At 43.8% G+C, this 12,224-nt stretch overlaps 1 protein-coding gene across 1 annotated transcript in view; it reads right to left on the minus strand.

Annotated features, from left to right (window-relative positions):
- Nucleotides 1-12,224, minus strand: part of SEPTIN8 (septin 8) — a 62,703-nt gene that overhangs the window by 16,739 nt on the left and 33,740 nt on the right. Inside the window, exons 3-4 of the mRNA XM_073557353.1 lie at nucleotides 10,196-10,391; nucleotides 5,939-6,125 (exon numbers count right to left, since the gene is read on the minus strand). Of these exons, the coding sequence (XP_073413454.1) occupies nucleotides 5,939-6,125; nucleotides 10,196-10,391 (383 nt within the window). The remainder of the gene's footprint in view (nucleotides 1-5,938; nucleotides 6,126-10,195; nucleotides 10,392-12,224) is intronic.

The following is a 12,224-nucleotide window of genomic DNA, read 5'->3' on the forward strand; positions in this document are numbered from 1 at the left end:
CCTTCAGCTGCTGACGAACTTTGGCCAACTTATAAAATTGGTTGTTATGGGGAACACATTTTTTATTTTAGACAGTTTTGATAAGTGAGGCCCATATATGTGCTGACATAGACATCACTCACCCTTTACATCATTTTGGATGTTGCTGTAAGCACGCTGTCAGTAGTGTTCCCCTAACAATCCCTTTAAATTGTGGCCATACACAAATAAAAAAAAAATTACATACGGCTGGATGGATAAATATAAGCTGTTTGTCTAATAGATGGTTCTGTACAGCCTTGGGTTAGTCATGTGAAGGTAAAGTGACTGATGACTGGTCAGACAATATCTTCACATTGTAACGACATCCACAAGAGTTCATGAAGAAGGCGAAATATTATCGAGAATGATCAGATACTACTTTTAGAATGAAAATGTTTCACATGATGTATGAAAGGGACATGCAAGAATCTCGATATATGACAATTCTGGAGTAAATTGCTTCGAAAAATTGCTAAAAATTTGGGAGACTTCTGGCGCTTTCACGCCGGTATCTCACAACTTTGCCAAAATGGAAGGAACTGAAGCAGGCCGGGGGGGGGGGGAAATCGGTGTGGAAAGCACCGCAGCGCGACACCATGGCTAATCTAATTGATGATGATCATTACACCAGAAATCTTACTCCAGTCTGGGAATGGCGCAAGATTTGTCAGGTTTGCTTTATTCATTAAGAAGCCTGGGCCTCATAATGAATCTGGCGCATGTGACTCCACCACACTTATCAAGACTGGGAAGAACATGGCTGAAGCTGATAAAACGAGGCCATAAAAGTTGAATGGTGAAAAAAACTATTACTACTTTAATGTCATGGAGGTTTTTTTTGCAGGCTAGGCCATCTATACATCAAGAGCCTCTCGCGCAATATCCAGGTCATTCGTCAGATTATAGCTGCAGGTACTTACCTTTTCAGATTGAAGTCTTGTTTAAGGGGTTCTTCAAGAATAGAAGAACATGGCCGCTTTCTTCCAGAAACCAAAGGACATCGGTCTATGAGCTGTGTGTGGTATTGTGGTTCAGTTCTACTTTAAGGAGCTTAGTTGCAATCCCACACACAACCAGATCACAGCTGTGGTGCTGTTTTTGGAAGAAAGCAGCTATCTCCTTTGAATTCTATCAAACCCCTTTTTTGCTTGCAGTTCCTGGAGTTTACAGAACTGTGCAAGAAACTGACTCAAATCTCTAAATACCGGGCTATTACATTCCTGTAGACTGATAAGGGGTTTGCACTAGTGATTCTCTACAGTTATTGGATCTGTGGGCGCCAATCTAATACCTGGTATGTGTAATTCATATCTGCTTGGCTTCAGATCCTAATATGGCTCCCCACAATGTAATCTGGGGATAATTTATTGTAGATGAATATTACATTACAAACCAGTGCTGCTAGTGCTATATTGTCTCCACAGTACATATTTGCCAGCTCCCATCTGCAGAATTACAGGGTAAGGGGCACATTCATGTGTAATAAGGAATGGTTTATAAGCGGACATGTGAGATTCCGCCCCATGCCAGCTGCGATCTAATGCTACAATGCATCATTCTTTCTTGCACAATAAAAGCTTACTGTTATACTGTTTATCTTATGCATGCTTCCACTAGCCACCTCCTCACCCCAATATGTTGTGGGTCTGAACACAAATTGGCCCAGATCTCAGTATGGGTCAAATTAATGGTAGGGGTGTTGTATAAATGTGTTGTCACACTGTTACAGAGGCTAAAGAATAACCCTGGAGTAAATAAACATTTGTACAGCTCCAAATTTCCTATCTTTTGCCTCTCTCCTTAGTTAAGGAAACCAATAAACTGTCCATACACATCACATCAGCTGACAGCCCTCTCCATGCACATTTACACGCACACTGAGCGTGCATATGTTATGAAAGGGGAGAGGTGAGCAAGTCATTGCCAGACATCTCTGATCGAAAGGATTGTCCGCAAAATGCAACTTGCTCAATTCATTCCCTGGACATCTATTGGCGAACAGTTGAAAGTTTTGGGAGATTAGAACACAGATGTCTGACACCATTCAGTTAAAGTCAATATGTGGAGGGGGAGAGGCAATATAGCAGAGCGGCCAGTGCTATAAAAGGAAAGGTGATAGATGGGTTTGTAATGTGACACAGCTAAACTCTGCTGCACTTTCCAATCATGCAGGAGGTTCGACTCGGACAGCGTTTCCCAAACTCCAGTCCTCACGGCCCCAAACATGTCATGTTTTAAGGATTTCCTTAGAATTTCACAGGTGATGGATGTATCATCAAGGCATCAGGAATTCTCACATATGTAACACTATGGAAATCCTGAAAACCTGTTGGGGTCCGCGAGGACTGGAGTTTGGGAACCACTGGACTAGGAGATCAGAGCTGTATCCTTACAATTCACACACTGAGAAACAATCTTTTATGGGGGATTATTCTTTTTCTGTTGTGTTGCTGCTGGCTTATGACTGGGCAACCACTAGAGGGAGAATTACATGCCCCCAATTAAACCCATCTGATAACATATTAGGTCCCAAATACTTGATAATATCTCCGCAATGGAAAGGCAAAATTAAAAACCAAAAAACAAACTAGGTTTTGTTCCACTCTCCAGCCACTATTGCATAGCGTGTCCAATTCAACATGAAAGTTTTGGTGTAAGGTCATCTTCAACTAATACAACTGTAGATGTACAAGTCCAATGGTTCAAGCAGAGCTTCAGTGAAATGGTTTTGTTTGTAGTTCTTTTTCTAGATTCACAAAATCTTATGTTGTACAATTCTGATTAGTGCCAAGTGATCTATTCAAAAATGCAGTTTGAATAGTAAAAAGCGGTGACAGATCCACTGAAAGGGGTGCTCTGGGGAGATTTAAAAAAAAAAAAAAAAAGTACTGTGCCTGCCCTTAAACTATAAAGATAAAATGCCCAGTGCACTTCTATTACCTTTAGAACACTTTCAAATTCAGTGTGAAATGAGCTGCCCCTCACTGCTCACCCCCCCCCCCAAATCTGGTATGTTGCGCTTTAATAGCCAGTCCGATAAGAGGGAGCGTGGTGTAGGCTTGGCCTGTTTTTGGCTTTTAGTGGCAGAGGCCAGCCCTCTGATATCTCCTTCACTGCAGCAGGAGATGAGGGGCTGTGGCGGGGGGCTCGACGTGGCGGGGGCACGACGTGGCAGGCCACTCTTCTCAGACTGCCTATTAGTTACTCACAGCGGGGAGCTTCACACTGCGGTGTGACACAAGGTCCCACATGGGAGTGGGAGGGGAGCAATGAGGAGCAGCTCCTGTCCCACTTAATTACAATTGTTTTAAAGATAATAAAAGTGCAATGGGCATCTCATCATTATAATTTATGAGGGCAAGGACAGTAAAACACTTTTTTCAAGCTCCCCACAGTACCTTTTTAAAAGCCTCAAATTGCAAATCACTTCTAGCCAACATTATGGGATACTAATCTAATGAAATATTATCTATTACTGAGTCAATTATGTCTTTTTAACATCTAAAAGCAACATCAGATGTGAGGTGCGGGTCGTTACAGCTGCCCGCTGAACATTCAATACACATTTTAGTAAATTATTAAGCAGCACCGACATTTAGATCAAACATTACAAATAAACATTTATTAAACTTTCAGTTATTAACAGGAACAGCTGTACAATATAGCCCATCCAGTCTCTTAGGCCAGGGTTTCCCAACTCCAGTCCTCAAGGCACACCAACAGATCATGTTTTCAGGATTTCCTTTGTATAGCACAGGTGAAGCAATTATCACCTGAGCAATACTAAGGAAATCCTGAAAACATGATCTGTTGGTGTGCCTTGAGGACTGGAGTTGGGAAACCCTGTCTTAGGCAATAAAGGCTAAGGTATAACTAACGCCATATAACTGATTCATCCTGCCTTTATGGTGCCCATGCACATTAGCTGAACGAGGGTCAAAACAAAGTCAAATCATTTAGCAAATGGGGGTGCGCCTACTCTTAACATGCCTGACACCAAAGAGCCCCATTCTTTATAGTGTAAACTTGGAGACTATAAAACTGTGCTGCCAGTGGTCCAAAGTACGATGAGAAACAAATGGTGTACATGCGGATTTCTCTACACGTTTCGAGACGTTTATACCTCTTCATCAGGACAAACCACAATGATCATTGCGATTTCTCCAGATTGAGAAATGAACACCTCGAAACGCGATAACAAAAAAACGCATCTGCACCATTTCTGTCTCTCATCGTACTTTGGACCACTGGCAGTGCAGATTTACAGGGCTGTGGAGTCGGAGTCTGAGTCGTGGAGTCGGTGCTCATTTTGGTGGAGTCGGAGTTGGAGTCGGTATAAAATGGACCGACTCCGACTCCTAAAATATATAATAAATTGGGTACAGTAATTCAATGCAGGATGTGCTGAATATTTTTTCATAGGAATTTGGGAAAGTTATGAAATGTCCTATAAATGGCTGTTCTATTCCTGATCTAAGGCTACATTCACACACAGCGTTTTTCCTGTGTTTTTTGAGGATACGTTTTTCAGCTGCAAAAGCAGATCATCTTTTTAAAAAACTGCATCACCTGAAAGGTTTTTGAGCTCATAGATAATGTTTTCAATAGCAAAAGCAGATTAGAAATCTGCTCTATCCATTTATCCATATCTGTTTATCCATATCATATCTGTACCAAAAAGAATGAAAACCGGGTAGTACACCAATATATATTCTGTTCCATCTAAATATCTTGATTATTGGATCATAAAAATGATTAAATGTCTGAGGTTCACACTGTACTACAATAAATTTTTCACTTAAATATAAGCAATATGTGTGGGAGTCGGAGTCGTGGAGTCGGAGTTGGAGTCGGTGTAAGGGAAATTGAGGAGTCGGAGTCGCAGGTTTGGCTTACCGACTCCACAGCCCTGCAGATTTATATCCACTTCTGTTGCAGATCCACTTTTTTTTTTTTTTTTTTTTTTTTTTTAACAGAGCCGTCTCCAAAACTATACTATACGCAGAGCGGTCACATGTATAATGGACACCACAGCCCTTAGGAAAGCTTCCTCTTTTTAAGTAAAACTTCCTTTCAGAAGATAAAGAAAAAGAAGGAAATGGATAAGTAAATGTAAAGTGTCTAATGCTTCTATTGTACCTTACTAGAAACTACCCAAGGAGAAAAAGCAGTCAGAAGTCCATAAAAACCAAATTTTATTAAATAATGTAAAAGATATTTTATAAGGACATAGGGTGCATGGTAGGGAAAAGACAGGAATAAACAGCATCATGGTCAAAAAAGGGGGCCAGTCACACTGCAAGAGTCCTGAGGAAGGAGTCCTTTGGCTCCGAAACGCGCGTCGGGGACTGGACCGACCCCACTGCCACCACTGCTTCCAGGTATAGCAATATTACCTTTTGCCTTTATCCCTGATGCTTTACATAGCATCAGTTATGTATGTTATGTGCTCTTTACGGGCAGGGCAGTTTGTCATCTAACAGGATATTATCCTTTGGCTATGTGGTGATGCCTGTGTACACTCCTTGCCATAACAATGTTTGCCATTCTTTCCCTGTCCGATTATTGTCAATTTGTTCACCTTAATACGTTCTATTCCTGGTGCGATGCTTGCAGTGTGGCTGGCCCCCTTTTTTGACCATGATGCTGTTTATTCCTGTCTTTTCCCTACCATGCACCGTATGTCCTTATAAAATATCTTTTACATTATTTAATACAATTTGGTTTTTATGGACTTCTGACTGCTTTTTCTCCTTGGGTAGTTTCTATTAAATATGCAGTGTCCTCTACATTGGTTAGTCCTAATATGTGGATCATGATATACAATATATATTATTGATCATAATTTATGGCCGTTTAGTCATTGACTTTCCGGCCTCCACATTATTATGTCTTCTACCTATTCATTTTATTGTACCTTACTGTCCAGCTTCTTCATCGTCACCAGATCCAGGGATTTCAGGGAGTGACCCGTTGGGGTAATAAAGTATAGGCAGACATGTATCCTGGAGTCATGGAAGTTGAAAAGGGAACGTCGAATTTTCAGTTCTTCTTGTAGATAATTCTCAAATTGAGTATCAATGTAGTCAACGACTGACCTGTAACTGCACAAAAATACCATGTAAATGGTGGTTACTCTACCAACAAAGAAAGTGCCAGAATTAGGGTATAAGCGTTCACTGAAAAAGAGGAGTCGTTGTCATCTAGCACAACAAAAGCCACAAGTCCCAAGAGGTGGAGTGGGCCAGATTGTTCTCCACCGCTGGACAAAGCCACATCTGTCTCCTAACCAGAAGCACTCAGTCGGAGCGGTCCTCCAGAGGCGTGATGGGATGAAGAATGGCAGCCGGCACATGCATGGACGAGTTCAGCCAAGGTTGTGCTTTGAAGGAACATAGTGGTGTTGACAGATGAAAGTTTCACAAAACGCTGCAAGGACAAACTGCATCTTTCTGGTTTCTAAGCTATGTCCATTTCATATCAGTTATTCTGTCCTTTATTTAACCTGTCATAATAAACATATGGTCGCCAGGTCAGCCACTGACCACAAGAACAGCCCCCCAAAGCCCCCTAGCAAGTACTGTATGTGGAGGCAATGCTCCAGTAACCATCTACAGCATAAATCCGCTCCCTGCACTTGTCCCCTGAGGTGTTAATTTAAAAAAAAGTACTAAAATCTAAATCGTTCTAAGCTTAATGCCAATCAGGAGTCCAGCCACGACGGCTATGCTGGAAGCTCCTTCTGCTGAACCAGCGTCATACAGAAGCCTGGGAGACGGACCCCCCATGTTCTCCTCTTGGAGCCTCTGGCGAGAGACGTACTCACAGAGGAATGCTCTCTGTAATGTGCAAGCCAGCATGCCTCAGTGACGTCACCACCTGCATTCTCAGAATCTGCTAAATACAGGCTTTCTAGCCATCATATGGCCTCCATCTTTGTGCACTCTGGATAATGATTCAAACAGCTTGTGGTGAAATATCTATTTTTGGAGAATTTTTTATTCCAGTACTGTCCGCCTGCTAAGACCGTTTTGCTTAATTCAGCACTACATGTCATCTGGAAATCAGCAGAGTGTTCTATTAAAACGGATCTGCCAACAGATAGGACAATATAAACGTCAGAGAATAGATCTTACACCGGATGAGGCTGGTGTACTTGTATCAGAAAAGGAGCTGTATACTCTTTGAAAGTTTGAGCTTAATCTTCACTAAGCTAGCCTGACAGCTCCTCATGGTCACTCCTCCCTGCTGCTGCTGAATTTTTTCACCCACCTACCTTGATTGACTACTCCTCAGAGTCCCTTCTACTGCTCAGATCTCACAAAGCTCAGTACAAGCGGCCCACTATTAGGCTGGGAGGGACGACACCGAACACACGTGGACTCATAACAGCTGCGAGACACGCAGACATGGCAACTTGAACATAGTATTTGACTACGCCGAAAGTACTCTGAACACTTGAGCATGCCGGGTAACACCTTATGATAGCACGCTCGCTCATCACTATTTATTATGCATTACTGGACAGGTCCTCTAAGGCCTGTTTCACACATCCGTTTGTCACCATCAGCCAAAATCCGCCGTTTTGCCTAAAAAACGGATCCGCCATTTTTCTTGGCGGATCCGTTTTTTTCCCCATTGACTTGCATTAACGGCGGATTTTGACTGACGGTCGTCCGTTGCATCCGTATTTCTGCGGATCCGCCAAAATTTTGGCGTCCGCTGACATCACTGGATGGACAATGCAACGTTTTTTTTTTGTGGCCGGCTCCCGAATCCATGACCGCTCTCGCCGCCCGGATCCGTCCCACGAGATGACCGATCCCGGCTCAATCCCGCGAGATCACCGCTCTCGGATCAATCCCGCAAGATGACCGCTCTCGGCTCCCGGATCCATCCCGCGAGATGCCCACTCTCGGCTCCCGCTACATCGGCGGTATTTTTTTTTTTTCAGCGCGGTTCCTTTAACATTACCATATCGGCGGATCCCGGTGTTTCATCGGCGACGGATCCGTTCTCCGCCTTTTTGGTGGCTGCCAACTGACACCATAAACGTAAGTGTGAAACAGGCCTAATGAACACTGTTCCTCCATGCTGATCGCATGACAACACGTGTGCCACTTCCTATCGCATTTACGGTTATTAGAAGGGCAATAAGTGGCAATATTTTCAATCATCCAGGGACGGCGATCTCATGAGGTCACCACATCACAGAAACCTCCAGCTTCTTGGCCTGTAACATCAAGGAAGTAATTTCATGTATGGTAAAGCTCTTTTCAAAAAAATGTCATAGTTCTCCTTTAAAAGCCTCTAGAACATAAAAGAACGCCTGCCTACACCAACATGGAGGCAGTGAGCACGCTCTGCAGCTGGCGCTCCAATTTACAGTAAATGCTCACTTCACCGCGCGGTCTACACTTTGCCTCCTGGCGCTCTCACGTCAGCTTGACAGCAGAATTATATGTACGAGTGCACTCCAAGTTGTTAATAAAAGGAAAAAAACCACAGACTTATCACCAATGCCAAGAGTTACTGGAAAGTGTGAGATGCAGACGGGATCCATGATTTATGAAGCTGCTGTCGACTGATCATGTATTTCTGAAGAGGATGCTCCTCAATTACCTTAATTATAGGCTACGCCAGTAACATGGGATATAGCTGTGTATGGAGGAGTCACCTGGTTTGTTAAACATATATCACAGAGTCTGCATGAAGCAACAAAGAGTCCAAAGTCATGACGTGCCAATAATTAGGTTAAGTGGTCTTCACTGAATTGCTCCTGTGGGGGGTATTTAACTGGACTGTCTGGTCTAAAATGAAAAGTCTGCAGTCACAATGTGAAAAAAAAAAAAAAAAAAAATCCATAGCAAAACGATGAATGCAGTCTTCCAGCTATGAGTACGATACCCCATAATAAGTATCTAGAAGACATTGTGCCACATAAGATGATGGCGCTATAAGCCGTGGTCGTGCTCGACAATCTGCGATCACTCAGCACAGTTTCCATACACATTTGGCCGACCTCACGTAACTGGGGCGTTACATTAATTTTCTGTGCCGCTGATCATCAGGATTGTCGCAGGGCTACCTATAGGCTTATTATGCATGTCTCAGAACATTCTCAGTAACACAGGGGCCAAAGCGTTTTCCTTTTAAAGGGAATCTGTCAGCTCATTTTTGGCCTATAAGCTGTGGCCACAGCCATCAGGGGCTTATCTAAAGTATTTTGTAATGCTGTAGATAAGCCCCCCGATGTAACCAGAAAGATAAGTAAAACAAGTTAGATTATACTCACCTGGGAATCAGGTCCAGTCCGATGGGTGTCGCGGTCCAGTCCGGCGCCTCCCATCTTCTAGCGATGACGTCCTCCTCTGCAGGCGTACTTTATCTGCCCTGTTGAGGGCAGAGCAGAGGACTGCAGTGCGCAGGCACCGCGAAAGGTCAGTGAGGTCCGGCACCTGCGCACTGCAGTACTTTACTCTGCCCTCAATAGGGCAGATAAAGTACGCCTGCGCAGGAGCCGCAGCAGAAGAAGGATGACGTCATCGCTAGCAGATGGGAGGCACCGGACCGCGACACTCACCGCACTGGACCACGCCCCCCGGTGAGTATAATATAACTCGTTTTTCTTATCTTTCAGGTTACATCGGGGGCTTATCTACAGCATTACAGAAGTAAGCCCCTGATGGCTGTGGCTCCAGCTTACAGGCCAAAAATGAGGTGACACATTCTCTTTAAAGTGCAATGTTGCATAATTACCACCATAGGCAGGCAGTGATGTCATTTACTGTCATCATCCCATCAATGTAAGGATTGATGTGGGATTTCCCCTGAGGCCACCAAAGAGTTAGGAGGTCTTTCACATTTTCTATGCTCACCAGAAGAGTCATCTCTCTTCAGTCACATCTATAATACTTACAGAAACAGCCTTGTAATCGTTCTTGACATGGGTGCAGGTTCTGGTACAAAACAGATAACCCCTGTAACAGCACTTATTTCTCAGTCACTTTGGACTTTAAGCATGTGTATCTGGAGAACCTCTTTACCATGACCGAGGTGGTGGCACGACAAGTTCTGCAAAAAGACTGCAGTGGATGACTGTGGCACAACCAGATTAGCACAAGATTTCTACCAACACAAGAATTAAATCGTTATAGCACGTGGTAATGCTTGCCTGTCATCTTTGTTGATCTGGTCTCCAAATCCGACAGTGTCCACAATCGTCAGTTTCAGGTGCACGCTGCTCTCTAGAAGCTCGTATGTTCGGGGCCTTAATCGCACGCCATTCTCATAATGGCTGGCCTCCTCGGTTTCAAATGTGGTGTTAAAGAGCGTGTTCATTAACGTAGACTTTCCAATACCAGTTTCACCTAGGCAATAAAGCAGACCTTCACATTAATGGGGCGCGCACAACAAATCAATACCATTGGGACAGTAGGTGCAAGATCACGGCACAGAGCTCTTGGGCAGAATGCATAAGTGAATGGACAACCACTTTTTTTTTATTTAAATAAACAAAAAAAATCTCTCAGACTGTAAATGAAAAATAATAAGATTTTCTAATGCAAACCTCTTATTGGGCAGGACTATGCTCTGACTGAAGAGGCCTAAAGGTGATGGCAAGCCCAGCACTATGTGATAAAACAACGCACCCGAGATGCAAGATGGAAACTAGGACTGGGTATGGGAACCAAGAACAGTAATGTTTATTATATGCCTAGTAAGCCATATTCCGTGAGCAATCCTTCTCTTAGAACATGAACCAGTCTAAGGCTGGTTTCACATTTGCGCTTTTGTGCGCAGCGCATCGTGCGCACCCGTGCGCATGCGCACTGCGCACCTATGTTTAACATGACGTGCGCATGGTCTTGCGCACACTTGCGTTTTCGTGCGCATGCGTTTTTTTGTCTTTTGCGCCAGGCACGCCAGACGCAACATGTTGCATTTTTTGGTGCGCCCTGTCTCGGCAAAAAAACGCATGCGCGCGCTTGCGCACGGAATGCGCAAAAACAACACATTGAAGTCTATGGGTTTTTGAGTGAAACAAGTCTAGAATGTTCTCTAGACCAGGGTTCCCCAACTCCAGTCCTCAAGGCCCACCAACAGGTCATGTTTTCAGGATTTCCTTAGTATTACCCAGGTGATAATTCCATTACCTGTGCAATACAAAGGAAATCCTGAAAACATGACCTGTTGGTGGGCCTTGAGGACTGGAGTTGGGGAACACTGCTCTAGACAATGGAAAAAATGTCACACCTAAAAACGCATGTGCATAAAAAAACGCAAACGCATGCAAAAACGCATGTAAAACGCAAGCAACGCTGCGTTTGACGCATCAGCGTGCGCATGACGTTAAAAAAACGCGCGTTTGTTTTGGGTTTTTCTTTGCGTTTTTTATGCGCACGATGCGCTGCGCAAAAAAACGCTAATGTGAAACTAGCCTAAGGTGCGATGGGAGTGGAAGTATTTAGAAGGCAATGCAGGCAGGCATCTGGTTAAACTCATACGGGGAGTACAGGATTTCCTTATGTTACCGGGCATTATACATCGGCAACGACAAAACAGATTGGACCTATATTACGTCTGTAATGGCTCTATAGTGCCGGAGATGTACAAAAGAAGAGGAAGTGGTTCGGCTGCTCTTACTGGGCTACATTCACACTTCCCTTAGCACTTCCAGTCAGGCTGTCCCGTTATGAGGAAGAGAAAAACCAGAAAGTCAAAAATGGATTAGTTGCATAACTGAGAAATATAGAAGTCAAGGGACTTCAATGATTATTATAGGGTGCGTCTGTATTCCATTATGGGTTAAAAAAAATTTTCAGCCATTATAAAGATGGACCCTATAAGTCAGAGGGATCCTTCCATTTATCTATTATTCAAAAAAGAACTCAAGTGTGAACCAGGGCTGTGGAGTCAAAGTTGGAGCCCGTTTTGGAGGAGTCGGAGTCAGAGGTTTGGCTTAGCGACTCCACAGCCCTGGTGTGAAAATAGTCTAAACTTCTAAACGTAGAATACATCAACTATAAATCATTAACAGAGAAATGCAGCTCCTCCGCACTTGTAAATGTGGCCCCCATCAGTCTCGGGGCATCATCATCCAGAAGGGCATCATGTGGCCACTGCCGCCAATCAGAAGTCAGATGTAATGTGAAGGCTGCATCCGATCAGCAACCTGCAGGGCTCAGGTGAAACCCCTACAG

This window comes from Dendrobates tinctorius, unplaced genomic scaffold (genome assembly GCF_039654945.1).
Source record: "Dendrobates tinctorius isolate UK_male_01 unplaced genomic scaffold, ASM3965494v1 ptg000001l, whole genome shotgun sequence".
NCBI lineage: Eukaryota > Metazoa > Chordata > Amphibia > Anura > Dendrobatidae > Dendrobates > Dendrobates tinctorius.